At 36.0% G+C, this 22,690-nt stretch overlaps 1 protein-coding gene across 1 annotated transcript in view; it reads right to left on the bottom strand.

The window, feature by feature from the left end:
* ctnnd2a (catenin (cadherin-associated protein), delta 2a) overlaps positions 1–22,690 on the bottom strand; it is a 340,625-nt gene that overhangs the window by 58,874 nt on the left and 259,061 nt on the right. Inside the window, 1 exon segment of the mRNA XM_051881748.1 lies at positions 14,281–14,464. Coding sequence (XP_051737708.1) covers positions 14,281–14,464 — 184 coding nt within the window.

The following is a 22,690-nucleotide window of genomic DNA, read 5'->3' as shown; positions in this document are numbered from 1 at the left end:
TCACAACAGACATGTTTCATTTGAATGAAGAAATTACTATTTCATTACAACAGACACCCTGAGGACTGAGTCACGTGCTAAATCATTGGATGTTTATGAGGTTAGTCATTGAAACCTGAATATGGCAGTACATCAGAAAATCTTTAATATGAATTATAGCCTAGGTAGACAAAGTCATAACTCTTCAACTAACGTGACTTTCTGTATTAGCCAAGGTCCGCCTATCTTTGATTGGGTGGCTTGGGAGACGTGAGATTATTGATATCCATTCTTTTTTTTCTTTTTTTTTTTTGCTTGTGTATTGCATGCTGGGCAATTAATGACAGTTATTAATGTGCTTGCGACTGAACAAACACACTAATTAGTCATGTCGCCCTTTTTATTTTGATCCACTGCATTTGAGAGATGGAGGGAAAAGCATGTGGCTGCTGGTGTGGGTCAAATCATGATAAGCGCAGAAGAAATGACACGGCCAAAATGACATCTAGCAACTGGGGCATGAAGACGCTATCACTCCTACTGAAGAAACACATCATTTAAACCACAAACCAAACATGTAACGTGAAAAAAATCTGGAGTCTGTGACCTGAATATAGCATAAATCACAATAAGAGGGAACGTCACAATTTCAGATTTCAGTGCAAGCCGCCTAAGAGTGACAGACATGGAGATTATTGGCATCGGCCAATAACATGGCAGCTTGGCTCACTCACAGAGGTGTTAAATCAACTCACACCCCTGTAAACGGATAAAGCACAGTTTCTGTTCTCAATTTAGGTTAATTCTGAGCGAATATTGTTTTGGGTAAATATACATGCCCTTTCAGCTTCAGCAATTGTCTTATTTGTTAACATTCGATTATAATCAATCAATCAATCAATCAATCAATCAATCTATCTATCTATCTATCTATCTATCTATCTATCTATCTATCTATCTATCTATCTATCAATCAATCAATCAATCAATCTATAAATCTATCAACGTACCTACCTACCACACAAATATGATGCAAAAATTGATGCAGAATCTGAAAAATGTTAATAATTTGGGTCCCACTTCATATTTAGGTTGCCTTAACTACTATGTACTTACATTTAAACTAATAATTTGATACAATGCACTTATTGTGTACATACATGTTTTTACATTGTACTTATATTTTAAAAAATACCTGCATGTAATTACATCTGTAATTAATTTCTGTAATTACATTTATAATTACACTTTTGACCCATTCCTTACACCTTAACCCACCCTTAAACCTACCCATACCACCAAACCTGTCCCTAACTTTACCTGTATCCCACCTATATAGCAGCAAAAGTGTTTTGCAATACAATATGAACACAATAAGTACATTGTACTTATTTTTCTGATTTAAGTACATAGTAGTTCAAGCCACCTAATATAAAGTGGGACCATAATGGGTATATTTGTTATACACACACACACACACACACACACACACACATTATAGAGATTCTTACATATTTATATTATAAGTTTAATTATATTAATATTACTATATAAATATACTATTTTTTTTTCTTTAAAACAAATGCCACTGGTTTGATGTTTTGTTATCTAATGTAAACATTTATCCGCGAAAACAACTAAAAACGGTGTTTTCTGCTGCCAGGCCATTAGATGGCGATGAAATGCCATAGACTGAACATGTAATACACATGTGCATGACGTCATCGTTTCCACAGATTTGCGTTTTTGTTGTGTACACAGAGACCATTTTCAAAAACTTGCACTTTGAAACCCATTTTCAAAAGCTTGCGTTTTCAGGCACCAAAAACGCAGTTGTCGTGTAAATGAACAGCCAAAACGCATTAAAAGTTTTACGTTTTTAGTTTAAAACAATGCTGTGTAAACGGCCCCTAATGCCCCATTTACACTAGTGCGTTTTTGTTTTAAAACGGCGTTTTAAAATGAAAACGATCCTCGTCTACACTGGCGTTTCCACAGCGTTTCACAAACAATCTCCATCTACACAACACGGCCGAAAACGCACGTCACATGATCGTTCATGCACACTGGGCATGCAAGTACATGTGTAAACAGTTGCCTCTTGCACATGTAGGTAGCTGCAGTATTATAAAATGCGTTTAACTACACAATGGCTGCTAAAAATGACAACAAAGCCAGCAATGATTGCAGTTCAGTCTCCATGTTATTGTTTACACGGTTGTCAAGGATACGCAGAGCGGATGTGGGCAGCCACGCCATCATTTTCAAAAGTCTCCGTTTATACTGAAGCGTAACGTCGGCGTTTTCAAACTAATATGAGGTCTGCAGCATTTTCGAAAGTCTCCGTTTTTTGAGGTTCGAAAACACTGGCGTAATTTAAACGACAGGCGTAACCGTAGCAAAAGTGTAAACGGGGCCTTAAAGTGACTACTTAAATTGCTGCATTAAAACAACTGGAATTCCTCTCAGGTAAATAAGAGGTAAAATGCTTCACACATGGACATCAAGCTCAGTTCTTGGCATGAAACGAGGCTGTTCTCACTTAATGGAAGGCTCATTGCAGCCCTTTGTGCGGGAAATTAAACATCCAAGCACCACAAGGGCCATATGGGAAAACAGTTAATCAAAGGTTATGCTAATGCACATCAGGCTGAGAAGAGCTCTGGGCTCCCAACGCCTGCCTCCCCTTTATGCAATAAAACAGTTATGCGGGAGACATAAATGATGAGACATTACTATTCATAACCAAGAGACTACCCAAACCAGATGTGAGAAAACACAACTGCTGTGCTTTTGGTCAGATTTCCAATTTATTTCTAGTTATTTAAAGGTAATCTCTGCCACAGAGCAGTCTGTGAAACAAGCTTCCTAATATTTCAAAATAAAGTGTGTATATACTCATTTTAAATTAAAAGTCAGCCCCTCTGCTAATGTCATGGGGAACACCCGACAGATCATTTTGATGGCTTACACTCATTTATAAACACAGGAAGTGAACCACACAATTGCATGCGCACAGCACATGCCTCTGTGACCGAAACAAATTGGCACAAACTTCATGAATTATTGATGATGACACTACATAACAGTGGACAGAGCAAAAAGTTTTATCCATTGCACAAGACAGGAGGGTGCTGCAGTTGGAAAAGTTTCTCTCTGTTTGCTTTTTGGAAAGGGCAGAGTGATATAAAGTTCATGGGCAAAAACAATATCTCTACAGGGAGTGAGGATAAAACTTCACACATTATTAAAGGGTTAGTTCACCCAAAAATGAAACTTCTGTCATTAAGTACTCACACTCATCTTTGTTCACCTTCGTTCAGAACGCCAGCTCAGTATGGGCCAGCTCCTGCATCAGCATCACACGCATGCATCGTGCTGCTCACGTTAACAGACTCGGCCAATGATGAGCCAGCGTTCTGACGTAGAACCTGGAAGCGCTGAACATAAACAGCGTAGGAGAATGGCAGAGGAGAGACAAAATTGTTGAATAAAGTCGTTATTTTTGTTTTGCTTTCGCGCACAAAAATGTATTCTCGTCACTTCATAACTTTAAGGTTGAACCACTGTAGACACATTGACTATTTTAACAATGTCTTTAGTACTTTTTTGGTCCTTGAATGTGGTAATTATGTTGCTTTCTATGGGAGATTAAAAAAAAAAAAAAAAACCTCTTGGATTTTATCAAAAATATCTTAATTTGTGTTCCGAAGATGAAGGTCTTATAGTGTGTAACGACATGAGGGTGAGTAATAAATGACAGAAATTTCATTTTTGGGTGAAATTTGCTAACATTAGTTAATGTATTAACTTTTTTTTTTTTTTTTTTTTTTTTTTTTACAACATTTATTAATCTTTGTTAATGTTAGTTAATGAAAATACAGTTGTTCATTGTTTAATGAATGTTAATAATTACAACTTTTGATTTTAAAAATGTATTAGTGAATGTTGAAATTAACATTAAGATTAATAAATACTGAAGTTTAATAAATGCTGAAATCTTTCATCGTTAGTTCATGTTAACTAATGTACCATTCAAAAGTTTGGGGTCAGTAAGATTTTTTTTTTTTTTGGAAAGAAATTAATACTTTTATTCAGCAAGGATACATTAAAAAAATGACAGTAAAGACATTTATAATGTTACCAAAGATAAATTTTTTAGATAAATGCTGTTCTTTTGAACTTTCTATTCATCAAAGAATCCTGAAAATAAATTGCGCACAACTGTTTTCAACATTAATAATAAGAATAAATGTTTCTTGAGCAACAAATTAGTATATTAGAATGATTTCTGAAGGATCATGTGATACTGAAGACTGAAGTAATGATGCTGAAAATTCAGCTTTGATCACAGGAATAAATTACATTTTAAAATATATTCAAATAGAAAATAGCTACTTTAAATTGTAATAATATTTCACAATATTACAGTTTTACATTTAATACTACAGTTATTAGTATTACAGTTATTAGTATTACAGTTAATACATTCTATATTAACATGCTTTTTCTTTGAAGCTCGCACACAGAGATCGAAGAAAAATTCAGAAGCACAGAAACTTATCAATGCTACCTTGTGACTTATCAATAAATTGATTCACTACTGAATCGCTACATTATATTTCTCAGCAATAGGGGGGGGTAACATCGCTGGTTTTGAAGTAATGAAACTTACAGCTTCGTTGTTAATTGAGGAAGATGCTGAACAGACGCAGGTAATTCACAGACGCATCTCTCTCTCTCTCACGATGATTAATTTAAATAAATGTTACTATTCGTTCATTGAAATAAATGTAATCTTATGCACTACTTTATCTCTGTGTCTGATTTAAAGTGGACAGAATGCTAGATCAAACACGCCGTAACTGACAAAAATAACCGTAATGTTTATCCTTCTGGTAAAATATTGCGAATAAAAGTTTTAAGTTGTCAAGGCTGGCAAATGACCATGGTATAATCCACGGCTAGCTGTGCATTAAATGAATTTGAATGCGCTCCATGACAGCTGGTTCTTTGCCTCCATGACCTTCATTAAAATCGTTTCATGCACAGCTAGCCATGGAATATCCCTTACATATAATCAAAATAATAATAATAAAAATCCAAGCATTTGACAATAGTGAGTCACAACAAATTTCCAAATCCAGGAGTCATTCTGGGTTATTAAACAGTCAAATGAATCCCATTAACAGCACGCAGGGAACATTAATGGGGAGAGAGGAGACCTCGGGGTTTGAGTTTCTCCATAAACACAGATCATGAGCATCTACTCCCTCTTCTGCCAGCAACAGCACCAATTAAAGTGTTTCATTTCCTGTTGGCCTTTTTCTCCCGTTTCCTCTTGGCTCACAGCAGCTTTTGCAAATGCATCAAACTCTTTCCAGCCTGTAGGAAAGGGTGTCCTGAGGAACACGGGGAGCCCTGTAATTGAGACCGAGCTAAGAGAGATGATTCACTTCTGATGGTGAGTGATGGATGTGACTGAGGGTGCGTCTGCTCGCAGCTTGGCAGGAACGCAGATGATGCATCATGCAGGCCGGGAAGAGAAAAAGAGAAATTGTTTCATTACTTTTCAAGGTGTGTCATGCTGGACTGATATTAGAGGGAGAAGAGGGAGGGCAGCAATTAGAGGATGGTGGAGGCTTGATTTATCAGAGCATCACTTTGATGGAGTATTCCAAAATGATGAAATTATTTAATAAATCCCCCTTGGCTGATGCTGACAGGGCAAAAGTGCAAAGTGGCTGATATTGTCCATAAAGCATTTTGGCGTGAATATTTAGCTGGTGGGGAACAGCTATACACCTACAGATAAGCACAAAAGGAGCACTGCACCGCTGTGTGCGGAGTGAGGTAGGGTAGGGAGAAAAAAGATAACAGAGCATTATACTACTCCTGATACATGATATAATCATGCTACAAAGACTTCCTTCATCACTGTGCTAGTTTCATGTCTCTTGTATCACTCCATATTCACATTAATAAAAATAAAATTAATAAAAGAATACATAATTAAGCTAATAATAAATATTTGTGCATTGAATATGTATTTTAGTTATAATAATAAAAATAATACATTTTAACAAAACAAAAATGTATACTTTTTCAAATACATAATGTCCATTTATTTTAATAATAATTAGCTTTGTGTCACTGCCAGTCACTTTCTTCTCACATAATAGACTACATACATTTAATAAATAATAAAATAATGCTAATAATTATTAGATAAACAGGCATTAAATATGTATTAGTTACAATAATAATGATAATAATAATAATTTTGAACAAATACATAATGTGCATTTTTTTATTAATTATTTGCATTACTCCAGTCATTTTCTTCTCACATAATAGAATAAATAAAACTAAAAAAATAAATAAAAATACAATTATTTTAAAATAAATTAAAAACAAACATTTTGAACACAAATACTGTGCATTAATTTTATTATTAGCTCTCAGTCACTAAACAGTCACTTTCTTCTCACATAATAAAATAATAAATAAAATTAATACATAATAAAATAAATCTAATAATTATTAAATAAATGGACATTAAATATGTACAAGTTACAATAATAATAATAATAATAATGATAATAATAATAATTTTGAACACAAATACATAATGTGCATTTATTTTATTCATTATTTGCATCTCTCCACAGTCATTTTCTTCTCACATAATAGAATAATAAATAAAACTAATAAATAATAAAATAAAGCTAATAATGATTAAATAAATGGGCATTAAATGTATGTATGAGTTAAAATAATAATAATAATAATAATAATAATAAATTTTTTAACACATATACATAATGTGTATTTCTTTTATTATTTATTAGCTTTGCATCACTAAACAGACACTTTCTTCTCATATAACAGAATAACATATTAATAAAAATTAATACATAGAAAATCGAATAAATCATAATTAAATGGACATTAAATATGTATTTGGGTTAAATAAACTCGAATATATAATGTATTTAATTAGCTTTACGTCTTAATTTGTGTATGAATTATTAGCTTAGCCTGATAAATTTCAGAAGCTATGAGATAGTTGAAAGCTAAGACTTTACAATACTGTAAATACTGTAATAATAATAATAGGAAGACCTAATAACATGCATGTCATACAAACAACCTTGATTCACTATGAATCGTCAATCGTGCTAATTTTCCATAATTAATGGGCCCCTTAGATTTTATTGCTTATTCATTCACTTTAATTTCTGTCACTTGCACACTCCATCTAATTAATTAGCACACTTTCTTAGCAAATTACTTATTGAACACAATTAGTGCTGTTTTCAATCAAGCACACCTTAAAAATTCCTTACAAGGAGAAACGTCTGTTCCTTTGTACTTTAATGGCCTTGGCTAAATGAACTATTCAACAGCTGCAATGTGCTCTTGTAAAAATAAACTCGAAAACACTCATTCAGCAGGTGACCACTGGGAATACAGAGGAAATGTCATCTTCAGACTTGCTTAGTATTACTTCACAATTTCTAAACCTTAACTGAAAGAAGCAGATATAGACAGATTGTCCGTTTATATGAACCGTGAGGTTTCATGACAGCAGCCAAAATGAAGATGTGCCAGGTCTCTAGTTGGCTGACACCGGGGGTGGGGTAGTTACCATGGTTACAGAAGCCAAATGGCAAGGTGAGCTAGAAGCACCTGAGCATCTGGAGCACCAACAGCATAATTTCCCCTTCCTGCAGTCCAACACGGACCACCACAGCTGCTCAAACACTGAACACAATTACCTGCTGTGAGAGGAGAGCTGCTTCGATGTCATACAAGGCCTATCAAAAGTGTTTATCTCGGCAATGTCTGCTAACAAAGGGTTTTTGATTTTGTCAACAAATATGAGAAAAAAAAAGTGCACTTGTGCAGCATAGTGATAAATAAACAGCTTTAAAACAATAACACTGCACAATTATAAATGCACTACAATGTTTATGATGAAGAACAATAGTTTCAAATAATCATAGTGCATGAATAGTTTGAATAGCTTGTTATATGTATAGTTTCATAATAAAATCAGGTACGCTTTTGATGAATGTGTCTTTGCTGAATAAAAGAATTCCAGAATTCAATTCTAAATGGGTTGTTCTGAAGCTCAGTGAATTCAAGCATGGTAATGTGATAGGTGCCACCTTTGCAATAAGTCAGTTTGTGAAATTTCGTTCCTGCTAGATATTACACAGTCAACTATAAGTGGTATTTGGAAAGTGGAAGTGTTTTGGAACAGCAGTAACTTTGCCACAAAGCGGCGCTCAAAATAATTAATTGGTTTGAGTAGGACAAACTTAAATTAGTTCAGTCAAATTAACTTTGAGTATTTAGCACTTTCTTTTTCTTTCAAATTCACAGAACTGATATATTTTAAGTAAACTGAACTGTTTCATTGTTTTGAGTTTCATGAACTTATTTCTTTTAATTTAGACAAACTTAGCTTTAACTGAAACTGGGCTGGGATTTCTATTTCCCAGCATGCTTTGCCATGGCACTCGAAAGGGAGAGTAAATGCTAAAATTAAGTGTTATATCACGTTTTTTTTTGTGTTGATTAATGTTAAGTGGTAGATTTAGTAGTGATTAATATTTTGTTATGCTAATTTAGAAGAGTCTCTGTTAATATGAGTTTCTGTTAATGTGGGTTTTTGGAGAGTTACCATCATGGTGACAAGTGGTGCATGTGGCTTGGTTTGAGAGCAAGTAAAATGCTTTATATTGCTGTACTCATTCAGCAAGTGCTATACCTTGCTATTGTTAACACGTTAGAAAATTAGCAAGTTAGCCTTTTCTGAATTAGCTAAGTTGCTATAGCTAGCTAAGTTTACACTGTTCACATTGAGGTTATAATTTTAGGTTAAATGTATGAATTGGTGTACTCAAACATTCCAAGTTAGTAATAATTAAAATGTATGAGTACAAAATAAAAATCTGCCAGTTCTACTTACTTAAACTTTGAATTTCTTGACTTAAAAAATTTTGAGGCAACTGATTGCCTCAAAATTTTCGAGTATTTCCAACTTTCGCACAAATAATTCCAACTTTCGCTGTAAATTCGCGTTTACAGTGCACGTAAAGCCGGGGTCGCCATCGCTCTGCTGATTCCATAGCTAAAGAGTTCCAAACTTCCACTGCCACATCAGTACAAAAACTGTGCAGCGGGAGCTTCATGGAATGGGTTTCCATGGCCGAGCAGCTGCATTTAAGCCAAGTACAATGCCAAGTGTCGGATGGAGTGGAATAAAGCATGTCACTACTGGACTCTGGAGCAGTGGAAACATGATCTGTGGATTAATGAATCACACTTGTCTGTTTGGTAGTCTAATGGGTAAGGCGGATACTAGGAGAACTTTACCTTCCTGACTGCATTGTGCCAACTGTAAAGTTTGGTGGAGGAGGGATAATGGTATGGGGCTGTTTTTTTAGGGGTTGGATAGGCCCCTTACTTCCAGTGAAGGGAAATCTTAATGCTTCAGCATACCAAGACATTTTGGGCAATGCTATGTTTCCAAATTTGTGGGAACATTTTGGGGACCGCCCTTTTCTATTTCATCATGACTGTGCCCTAGTACACAAAGCAAGGTCCATAAAGACATGGTTGGATGAGTTTGGTGTGGAAGAACTTGACTTGCCCACACAGAGATCTGACCTCAAGCCCATCTAACACCTTTAGGATGAACTGAAACAGATATTGCGAGCGTTCTTGTCCAACATCAGCGACTGATGTCACAAATGCTCTACTGGATGAATGGATGAATTTTGGCCCCAACCCAGAGTACTCCCCTCGGTTGTAGTAAGAATAGATAGAACTAGAAGTGAGGAGATGGGGTGAGGGAGGAGGGATGCTGATGAACTGTCAAACGAACAGAGGCAAGTCTGCTGCTGGACTTTGTTAATAAAACATCATTTAATGCAGTTTCTTGGGGAAAAAATGTAACATAAGCAAGTCTAAACTCAAGCATTTACTCTTTGATCTCACTATTGGACAAGTGCCTTTTGCCTCAGAAACAATTCCTCAATCAATGCTTGAGGGTTTGAGGGAAGCTTTGACACAGGTTCAATTAAGATCCTGCAGACAGCTGGTGAGTTGCCAAGACTAAACAGAGTGCGGAGCTGTTTAACTGTGTAAATGACTGATTCATCCATTCACTGAAGTCTGACAAAGAAAGTGAAAAGGAAAATCCAAAGCTTGTGATGCCTTTTTGGGATGTCATGAGGGATTGTGCTTTGTGGCTGAGAAAATCTCTTTCTATTAGATAGATTTTTTGCCCACGGAGACCCGCAGGTTTCAGAAATTTGATTTCTGCTTGTGGAAGTGATTTACAGCAGCAGTGTGTCAAACTCCCATTGGGACGAGGCTCAATTCCAAAAACACTGCTTCACTGATTTTCAATGGCTTGCTCAAGTGTTCCCGCCTCCAAGGGAGAGAAAAAAATCCCACTTTGACGAACATCATCAATCCGAATTGAAGTATTTAATGTCAGAAATTGACAACACGACTGTCTCCAAAGTGATACCCAGAAGAGACGGCAAGAATGTAATGTAAATGCCTCAGTCAAATTATCATGAAATATTTTCGGAGCATAATGCATATTTTATTTTTAATGTCTATTTTGCTTACATGTTAAATAAAACCTCTTACTGCTAACGTTGTAAATTGTACAGGGCTGTGTTTATGACAGATTCAAAATGGCAATCTTTCTGAATGAATCATTAAAGGATCCGGCTCATGAGTCAATCGTTTCACTAAAAACAAGAGACATTTGCTTGTGAAATGAACTACACTAATCATGCGGTATATTTTTGATTAAATAAAAATAACGCATTCATTTGGTCATCAAAACACACAACATTGGTCTCACTTTAAGTTTTTGATTCACTAAAAAGAATGCGTTCATGAGAGTCATTTGCTTGTGAATCACACAACAGCAATGGTCTTGCTGTATGCTTTTGATTCACTAAACAGTAAGAGTCATTTGGTGGCGATTCAGACAACATAGGTAGCACTCTATATTTTTCAGTCACTAAAAAGAACCACACCATAAGAGTCATTTGCTTGTGAATCACACTACACAGGTCTTGCTGCATGTTTTTGATTCACTAAAACGCACTCATTCATAAAAGTCATTTGCTTGTGAATCACACTACTTTGGTCTCACTGTAGAGTTTTAAGAGCCATTTGCTCCTGATTTACACTATACTGGTCTCGCTATGCATGTTTGATTCACTAAAAGAACCTGTTTATAAGAGTCATTTGCTCGTGAATCAGAATATTACCCTGGTCTCACTGTATGTTTTTGATTCACTAAAAATAAAAACAAACTGGAAAGATTGTGATTAATTGGGAAATCAATATTAAATTGTACTGTGCGGTAGAGGATACGTGTGGTCCACAATCACACAATGTGCATAACATACACATTTTACTTCCTGCAGCATGTGCGTATCTGACAGATTAATATGCGGAGGATGGTAATTGCCACTTTACAGCGCTCCTACAGAAGATGATTTGTTGAAACACAAGACACTGCCATTCACTCAGAGGAGTAATTCACTGCAATCACTTGTTATTGACAGAAAAATGAAAATCAAAGGATAAGACGACTGTTTGTATTTGCATATCTGTGTATTTGCATACAGTAGTTGTGCCTCTGTCTGTGTAACTCAAAAATCACTTATAGTAAAAATACAACTGATAACAGCTTAGTTTGGTGAGGTGAAACTGCAAAAGTATGGTTTGAAATGATTTTGCTCATTTAGGAAAGCTTGGAAGGAAACTGGGAAAGCAAACAAAAGCAGTGTGATCCTCTCATAGCATGCACTTTAATGTAGTTTAATACTGCGCTGTTGCTATGGATACAAGAATAAAGCCTTACGTGAGATTGATACTCAACCCAAGAGAATCAACACTTTCTCGCAGTTATTTTTCAACCAACTTCTTGCAACAAGAAGCTATGTATAAATCATAATAAGCTAGATTTGCACTCCACATAAACATCATTATGCATTATTGCATAAATCATGAATCAGATGCTTTGCGTCTTCTTCCTTCACGCAGAAGAGACAGGAGTGATACGGTAAATCTTTACTCACCGTGACAAAGCCGTACAGGTTATGATTCAGTTTTACCCCGGGCGATTTAGAGATGCGAACAGAACAGACGTGGCTGGGGGAAAAGGCTTGTCAGGGTTGTTCCTCATTCCATATGGAACAGGAAGGAGGTGTAAAAAATCCAAAGCTCTCATTTTTTGTCAGTTAATCAAAGGAAGCATCATTCTCAGAGGTCCAGATATATAAAAAGCCTGTTCTCTAAATCACATAGCCAGCTGTCATAGAAACAACTGCATGGTGCAAACCACAATCTGTTCTTAATGAGAGATCTGCCTTTTCGGTCCATTTACAATCAGTGGAGTTGTGAAGGTGTTTGCGTTTGAAACAGGTACCGTATGCCAAGGGTTTTAAAAAAGCAATCTGGGCTACACAGTTTCTTAGGTACGTGTGAAATCTGCAAGCTGTAGTCTTCCTTTTCATTCAGCATTAATTCCTTTGAGGCCAAGAGTTGCCTGCTTACTACATGAACAAGTGAATATATACACTACCGTTCAAAAGTTTGGGGACAATTTGATTTTTAATGTTTTAAGTCTCTTTAATGAAAGAAGTCACCAAAGTTGCATTTATTTGATCAAACATATAGTAAAAACAATAATATTTTTGTGGAAAACCTGATACATTTTTTTTTTAGGATTCTTTTATGAATAGAAAGTTCAAAAGAAAAGCATATACTTAAAAAGGAAATGTTTTCTGTCATTATAAATGTCACTGTTGATCAATTTAATGCATCCTTCTCAATATAAGTATTAAACCTTTTGAACGGTATAGTGTATACTTATTCTGCCTTATTCATGAAACATGAGCAGAGTTTGCATAAATATTACATCAAACAAGTCTGAGGTCATTTCAATGGCACAATTTTTGCACAAATTTGCACAAATCTGTAAACAATTCACACATACCAACAGTCGGCAGTCATGTTGTTCCAAACCTGTATGACTTTTTTATTCTGTGAACCCCATTAATTTTCATTATTCGGACAAAGACAGCTGAAACACTATTTAAAATATCTTTTTTTGATAATGACAAGTTTCAATTTAAAGGCACAATATGTAAGACTTAAAATTAAAATATCCAAAAACCACTAGAACAGTGTTATATATTTTGTTGACTTGTGTACTTACATTATCCCAGATGTTTCCAAGAATGTTTAAATCCAGAGAAATAAGCAATTTTAACTAAGACACGGAGAGTGTCCATGCGTCGTCTATCAGTGACGTCATACCCGCGTTACCCTCAATTTCCGGTTTTATTTTGTAGAAACCATGGAAACACCAAAGACACTTTAATATATTATGTGTTTTATTGGACAAGGGAACAACTGTTTGGATACATTTATAGATAGAAAACGAATTATTGTTATATAGCTCAACACGTTTAGTCTTTGTTTGAATCTCATTTTCTTGATTTTCCGTGAGTACCATGCTTTTACCATGCCTCAGAGAAAAACACAATTTTGTCAAGTGGATAACAGCATAATCAGATGCAGCTTTATTTTTAGTAACAGTAATACAGCATCTACAATAGGTTTTAAAATGAATTGCATGCCATTTAACAACACAAGCCATCCAGCATTTATTAATATGACATTCTAATATCGATCTAGCTTACTGCAGTGTGCAACAAGTGTCTCACAGCAGCCACCGAGCGAACGCACAGAGTAACATCATAACGTCCTTTTCAACACACTCAAATGTATCTAATATGATAAAACAGCACTGCTTTTTCCCACATACGCTTGACTGGAAGAAGCGGAAGCAGCGACTGCGGCATAATAAAAGTTCAGCCGCTCTCGAGGCTTGTGTCGCGCTCATCTCTCATTACCAATCGCTCCAGCGGCCTCGTTCAGCTCCCACAACACTCGGCCCTGCTCTGATTCATACTACAGTAATGTTAATAATCTCACCCAAGAACATGATTTCTGCCTGAGTGCCATCCCGATTCTTTTCCACCGGCTGTAAGGTGAAGACGACATCTCCCAAGATTCCACGCTCAATCTCAGCACCATCAAGCTACACCTTTGTTTTGAATAGGCGACCTCTAGTGGCGAAAATTTACATATTGTGCCTTTAAGGGTGAATTACAACCAAACTAAAGAGAAACTGAAAGTTCTGCTTCTATCATTCGGCCCCTATAAGAAAAGCACACACATACTCACCTCAGGCAGCCGGTGGCGTTGCGAAGTACTTGGGAAGTGTGCATTTGTAGCTTGCGGTCCTCCTGATGTGGGGACACGTCCCAGGTGGAATGGGGTATAATCACGGTGTTGGTCAAGACGGCCAGAGCGTCCTGGATTATAGGCATCTTCAGAGCATCACATGAGGACAGGTTCCACAACACACCTGCACAGGAAAACACATGCGTGTAGCATTTAGCACAGTGAATGCGAAGAGACTCCTCTTCTGGACCATTTTCACATATTTAAAGATAAACTATTAACACATGAGAGACGGATAGTTCGAGACCCCTACCTGAAAGTGACTGCAGGTACTGTGCAAGAAATAATGCTTTTCTATTATTACTCCTTTAGAGGAGTAAAAAATTTATAACAATGTCCATTCTGTGCTTGAGCTAGCCTGAGACAGGTTTTGACAACGTCTCACACAGACTCAGAGACCCACAGAAATGTAGAGCTGAACACCAGAGGAAAAAAAAAAAAACATAATTTGACAAGCTATGGAGCCTGCGGTCTCACATTACAATGGCGGTCTAACATCATTTTACCAAACTGCTTCACAGCTCCACCATGTCTCAGAGGAAGGACTTAAGCAATATGATTTATGAATTGCTTTTGCCGTGCAATTCACTTAAAACAACCGTTTTGTACTGCATAAACATTCAGATTATATCTTTAAAACAACAGATTAAATTGGTACAACAAACAGAATTTCTTAGCTGGTAAAAATTAAACAGTCTACATAAGAATGTGAACTTTTGCAGACAAATAAAAACATGCCAAGACTTAATATCTTTGGTTCCACGTAGCATGTCCCTGTTATCGTTATCAGTGCAGCCATTAGAGATTTGTGAGAGCCATTCTTGCAGAAACATCATATTTGCCTCAGACAGTAATTTGATAAACAAACAGAAATTATGGAGAAGAAGAGGGGGGAGTCATTAGCATTTTAATTTTTGTTTAGGAATGGATAATGACAGTGGAAGAGACAATCGAAATGTCTGTTCGGTCAAGACCTTTTGTTCCCTAACATATATGCACGACTTTGTAATATAGGCAGTTCGATCGCGGCTACAGTGTGTTGAAGGATCTGAAGTATAGAAAGCGAAGCAGATACTGTGTATACGCATATATTTGTGTGGGAAGTCTGTGCTTTTTCCTCTAAAGTGAAGTCCTAAACTAGCAGCGATCAATCACCCATACTCACGCTGTGATGGTGGGCATAACGGTCAAGTGACTAAGCAGCACTCTCCTTTTCGACTGCTAAGAAAAGCCACTCATTATAATGTTTTTGACACTAAATGATGCACCTAATTAGAATTTCAAACATGCTAATTACTGCGCCTCTTCCTCCAGACCCCAAAGAGAAAATCCATACAAATGAATTCTAGAGAGTTGACTAACTATATTAACATGACCTAAGGTTTCATCTGTTTGCAGTCTATCAAACATCTCAAGATCTGTACATCGAGCTCTAATTTTCTTACATCACCATGGTGATTAGTCACATTTAAAAGGTCAAGTCAAATGCACTGCATTGTGGGATATAGGTGTTTGCAGAATGTATTTCAATGCACATATACTACTGTTTAAAGGGGTCATATAATCATTTACAAGATGTAAAATAAGTCTCTGATATCCCCAGAGTGTGTATGTGAAGTTTTAGCTCAAAATACCCTACAGATCATTTTTTTATAGCATATTAAATTTGTCACTTTTTGAGGGTGAGCAAAAACGCTCTGTTTTTGTGTGTGTCCCTTTGAATGCAAATGAGTTGCTATTCCCAAGAAGAGGGCGGAGTTTCAAGAGCTCGTGTTAGCACAGTGTTAGCAGTGCTGATTACTTTACACAGACTCACTTAAAATGTTAGAAACTGTTCAGACTTTTATGTTCAAAACGGAGTCGGACAATGATGGAGAGACTCGAGAAGAAGTGACAGCATATAGAATACAACAGGATGTTTCTGAATGGTTAGTTGATGAATTTATGTAGCTGATGTGGAGTTAAATATCTTAAAGTCATTGATTAGCATATTCTGTCATCATGACAGTCTATAAATCACTCGTGTGGGAACTGTTGTAAGATGCCAACGGAGCCAGAGAATATATGCCGCATGAAGATAGAACAGGTATAGTTAAGTTTAATTATGGTTATAACTTGTCATGTCGTCATCTTGCTTTAACGACATACTATTGCATTTGTGTTACATATACTGTATTGCAATAACATGGCCTCACCCCCTTTGTTGCTTGTTCTCATCTTACAGACCCCAAACTTTTATAGCATATCTGGCATACTAAGCACAGTATACTAACTGCATACTATACTTTTTTAAATAGTAGGTACTATGCCGCTCTGAGCAGGTTCAAGGATCTTTAATGTAGCGAAACTTAAAGTGATTAAAAAATCCAGGCCACATTCACCATCAATCATCAGCTTTAAAAGGGCATATTTTAAGTTACAACAAGAAGAAACTCTTATTAAGGTTGTAGGAGGTCAATTTCAAGCAGTCAATACTAAAACATCCTGCAAATGAGAAATAACCAATTTAGTCATGCGTGTGGCTAATTAGCCTATCCTGAGCTCATCAATATCTCACCTGAGAGAGCTCACTGTCTGAGGCGGTAATTTATTCTGACAGATGCTATATTACAGAGGATATGTCTAATTTCATCTTAAACCTCTATAGAACATTCTAATGTCTAGCAGCTGCAAGGAGAGAAATGTATTTTAAGACACTTTTCTCACCACTAAAACCATAAATATATCCAAACACAACTATTGCGTTCTGATAGGAAAACAGCATATTAGCTTGAATAAAAGCATGCTTTTAGCATGCTCCTGTTTTATTAGATTCACTTTACATTATTTCCGCAGATGCATAACTGAACACAACTCTTTGTAGCTGGAAGCATTACCAAATTCACCGGAATTTTTCATAAACAAACATTCAGGAAAAGGTTGATGACTTGCTCAAATTCTGTGAAGCTTTATAAATTCCCAGAATGTACAATATATTTATTCATTCAGCAGATGCTTTTAGACAAAGTGACTTAATAGGCAAAAATACTATCTTTGTTTAAATGCAGAATTTTAATGATTTTTTTCAAATGATCGCCCACTTTCACCGGCCTTGGTTCCGGAGATATTTTTTTTTCTCAATTCACTTTCTCAATAGGGGTTAAAAAATAAATAAATCTGCCAACAGCTCTGAAATTAATCACAACCTTTATTTGAAGTATATGAAAAACTTTTGTAGATGAATTATGGTAAAATATAAACTATAAACCATTACAGTACACTGTAAAAAAAAAAAAAAAAAAAAAAAAAGTAGCTGTCTTAAATCAGCTTGGCTGTATAAGTCATTTCAACTTAAATTATATTAAACTGACTTAAAAAAATGAGTTGAACCTTGTATAACTTATAAAAAGATTAAAATTGCTTATTTTGATGAGTTAAAGTAATGTAAAAACATATGTTGTCATGACTTGATGATATACAGTATATCTTTTTTTTTTGTTTTGTTTACAGTGTATACGCAGAAGTTTGGCTTAATCTCACCTCCTGCTGTACTGAACGAATGGCCTTGCAGGGGTTGTAATGTGAACAGCTTCTTGCTAAAAGCCACTCTGTGTCACTCAGATGTCAGAATGGAGGATAGACTCTAAAAACAGCGATGATGATAAATTGCAGAACACGTATGCGACCTATTAGAACGAAGCCAACCTTCAACTTCAATCCAATCGCTCATTCCCACTGTCCATCAGCTTTACAAAGGACACGCAAAATGAGTCAGACCAAACTTCTATTTTTCCTATTTGCTTATCTTCACTTTTATGCCCCATTCTCTCTCTCTCTCCCTTCTTTAAGAAACTACGCACTTTTATGAGTCAGTATGAAGAGGTGGCAGCTGAATAGTTGATGACGCTGACCTTGCCAGCTTGTCACACACACACACACACACACACACACACACACACACACACACACACACACACACACACACACACACACACACACACACACACAAACACTCACACACACACACACACCAGCCGTGAGCCTTTAATTCCAGAGGCCGGGGGACCGGCTGTAGCTGATTGCAGGTGCTGGTGAAAAACTTTCATTATGCTTATTCTGATGAGCAACTCACCCCTTCACCACAAGCTTCAGTAGGGCAATCTTAGTATTTCTAAATCAAGGTAGGCATGTCAAACTGAGGAGTTTTATGTAAATATTCACATTTATGGCACAGAGGTTATTATTAGTAATGATCCTCTTAGGAGAGAAATATGATTCATATGAGCTTGACAATTGCTGTATGTACATAATCCATGCTCGTATATTACCATTGAAAAGTTTGGGATTGGTAAGATTTTTTTTAAATGTCTAATATTTTTAATATTATAAAGCGACGAGAATATTTTTGGTGCGCCAAAAAACCAAAATAACGACTTATATAGTGATGGCCGATTTCAAAACACGCTGATTCATAAAAATATTCTTGTCGCTTTATAATATTAATATTGAACCACTGTACTCACATGAACTGATTTAAATATGTTTTTAGTACATTAATGGATCTTGAGAGAGGAAATATCATTGCTGGCTATGCAGGCCTCACTGAGCCATCGGATTTCAACAAAAATATCTTAATTTGTGTTCTGAAGATAAATGAAGGTCTTACGGGTGTGGAACGGCATGAGGGTGAGTAATTAATGACAGAATTTTCATTTTTGGGTGAACTAACCCTTTAAGGCAAAAGATGATCAAAAGATCCAGGCAAATTCGATTTCTCGTGTCATGACCGCTATATTGATGTGATACTGAAATTGCTACAGTTTTTGCACCATAAGCACCACATTCAATTACAAGCACCGTAAGCACCACCATCTAGCAAGAATGTTTTGTGCAAACTGAGTGTTATTTTTTAATTCAAACTATTTCAGTCAAAAGGGTTAAAATGCTAAAATTTTAAATGATCGTATCGTCAACAAGCCAATGATTATCAGTTATACTTATATACATATTCTGTATATGTTTACAAATGTGAAATTCTTAATGCTGTTACTCTATTTCTAGTAGTCTTCTGTCACTCATTTTCGTCTTGACTTTCACTTTCTTAAGTCTTTGGACAAAAGCAAGCATTCTGAAAAGGGAAGAACAACCTTGATTGCTGAACTGAGAGGGTATCTAATCAGAGACTGCTTCTCATGAGGGAACGAGAGAGAGAGAGAAAGAAAGAGAAAGAGAGGAAGGCTCAATACTAGAGCACTACAAGGACATAATTGTCGTCAGTGGTGACATTGACCAAGATCAAATCTCATGCCAGCAGAACACAGGCCCAGATTTAGACTGCTTCATTTCACTAGGGTATCTCACTGTACCAAATAAAAATCCCACAGACATCTTCACTTGACTGCATGCCTATGTGGAGACAGATGTAAATAGTTGAATTTCTCTAGTCCTATGGCAAATAGTTAACTTACAGTGTCTTAAATAATTAGTGGAGCTTACAATGGCAACACTAACATTAATAAACTAACTATTACTGTTGCTCAAACATAGGGTTAGAATTTTGAACAAAAAGTATTAGGGATGCACAACAGATCAGTACCATATTGGTTATTGGCTGATATTGGAAATGTTTCTATTTATTGTATCAGCAGATATTAGATATTGACGCTGTCAGGCGGAAACCTTGTATCTCCAAAAACGCTACTTTTCAGGAAATGGAAAAAACACTATTTTTCAAATAATTCAACACTGTGTTGTTGATATTGTGGGATTATATACAAAGTTCTGTCATGAAACTCTAGATGGCGCAGGCTAATAGGTCCTTTAACTCAACCTGCTTGTAATCACATCATTATCTATAGGACACAGATGATTGGTTCCTGCTGTATTAGTAGCCAATGAGCTTGCATGCTCAATCTTCAAATACATAAGTAGCATTTGCCTTAGCAGTAGCAGCGTAGCAGACCTATTCCACCAAGACCAAGCATATCAACATTGTCATACCCATTACCATGCCAAACACTCCGAGAGTTGTCATGACAGAAATATATATAGTCAGACACTTGCATGTGTTATAATATTATTAACATTTACCAAAATCGAGCTAAAAAACCCCCCAGAAAATTGTTTTGGAAAAGTGTTTTGTCCATCATTAGAATAGCCACATCTGAGGCAGTAAGTGCATCACATTACGTTTTCATCAACTTACAGGTTATAAAGTTTACTGTAGCTATGTGGGCGCTCAGTTTTTTTCTGTCACTTGGCCAAAATCTCATGTCATTAAAGATGAAGTGCAACACACAAGCTATTTAAGACAGTACTGGCTATATGACTCTACAGCAATTGCTAGACTAAGACACTCTTCGCTGCTCCTCAAATACATTAAACATTAGCCTTTATATATAGTGTTTCTTGAGTTAAGAAAATGCTGTACATATTCAGAGAACCAGTTCTTTATTTACCCTTGCATTGCAAACAAGATGGTCTAAACTGTTTGCGGCACTTCATTCATGATAGAGATGGGTGGAGTTATGAGGTTTGACCGACAGTTTGAGGATCCAATGGAGTTATGAGATTTAGTCAAGTTCTTTTTAAAACTTTTTATTTATTAAATATTTGCAAAACCCACAGACAGCCGTAAAGGGTGACCAATAGTAATGATGTATGAAAAAAATAAAAATGACGAATATGCAGATATGAGGTTCCGCCTGACAGTGACAAATTTAATGGTTTCTGTCTATTTTAAGATTCAGATCATTATCTAACAGCAACCTAAAGCGATAACTAGACTATGGCAAAGATTTAACACTTTAAGATCATGAACTATTCATTCAAGTTCACTGATTAGAACACTCTGAGCTCTATTCTTAAACCAAGGACTACCAAGTTTTTCAAAGACTGCTAACCAGCATAACCCAGAGGTCACTTCTCCATTATATGAGCACTTATTCTTCTCATTCAAACATTTATCTATCTTTCATATGGTACACTGCCATGCTGTGATGCCTATATTATCTGATATAAAACTATTTTTCAGTATTTAGTGTGTTTCTTAAAAAAAAAACGCAAGATAGATGTATAATATTGGTTATGTAGAGACTGAATTTCAGTGCATCCCATCCCATATTACTGTAAGTATCCAATATGTATATACTAAAGTGACAGTAAATTCTTTTATAATGTTACCAAAGACTTATAATTCAAATAAAGGCTGTTCTTTTGAACTTTTATCAAAGAATCCTGAAAATAGTGTATCATGGTTCCCACAAAAATATTATGCAGCACAACTGTTTTCAACATTGATAATAATAAGAAATGAATTCTTGAACACCGAATTGTCATATAAGAATGATTTCTGGATGATCACGTGACACTGAAGACTGGAGTAATGATGCTGAAAATTCAGCTTTGCCATCTCAGGAATAAATTACATTTTAAAATATAATAAAATAGAAAACAGTTATTTTAAATTGTAATAATATTTCACGATATTGCTGTTTTTATTGTATTTTTGATTAAAAAAAAAATACAGCCTTGGTGAGCATAAGTGACTTCTTACTAAAATCTTACAAACCCAAAACTTTCGAATGGTATTGTAAACGGATAAAATAGGCCACAAGACCCCATTTTTTTTTTTTTTTACATCAAGCGCACCATTTGAGACAGGCCGTATGCTAGAGAACAGCAGCAAGAGACAAAACCCAGACGCTGAGTGGAATTAGGCTAAATAAGCAAGAATCCTCCTTAATTTCAGCATACGATCGCACTGAGTAGTGCAATTCAAACACTTCTTTCTGCCAAAGGATTCAGACAGTTTCTCAGGGGATGTTCTGTCGTCTGGGTTTCTTGCAAGCTTCCTGTTCCTGCAGACCAGTATTCCATCTGTTCTTCTCAGCCATACGATTCATAAAGGAACATGCTCGTGCTCACAAAAGCCAAACACTCCTCTATTTATCTTTCATGTTGGCTCTGTAAAGCCTCTAAGCAAAAACTATATGTCAAAATGTGTTGTACAACTTATTCTGTTTGAGGATGCATAATAAAAGATGAGTGAAGGTTTTAAATCATCATGATCCTTCTTCTAATAAAAAGACATTTGTAGAAATGCTGGTTTTCGAACTGTGTTTAAACATATTCCAAGAATAAAAGATTTGTCCAGAGTCTCAGAGCCACTGGCCTCTGACAGGACACCTGACCATCAGGTCCGAGTGGGTCCATATGACTACATTTACCTTCTGCATTTCGAAAAAAAGCAGGTTTCTGCAGAGTCAAACAGGCAGGCAAACCATGACTCAGATGTTCTGCTTTGCTTGAGATTGAGAGGCTGAGAATCCTCTGGGCAGCCAGAGACCTTGAGGCTTCCAGCTCGCTGATT

Source organism: Ctenopharyngodon idella, chromosome 23, assembly GCF_019924925.1.
Source record: "Ctenopharyngodon idella isolate HZGC_01 chromosome 23, HZGC01, whole genome shotgun sequence".
NCBI classification, from domain to species: Eukaryota; Metazoa; Chordata; class Actinopteri; order Cypriniformes; family Xenocyprididae; genus Ctenopharyngodon; species Ctenopharyngodon idella.
This window is presented reverse-complemented; position numbering and strand designations above follow the sequence as displayed.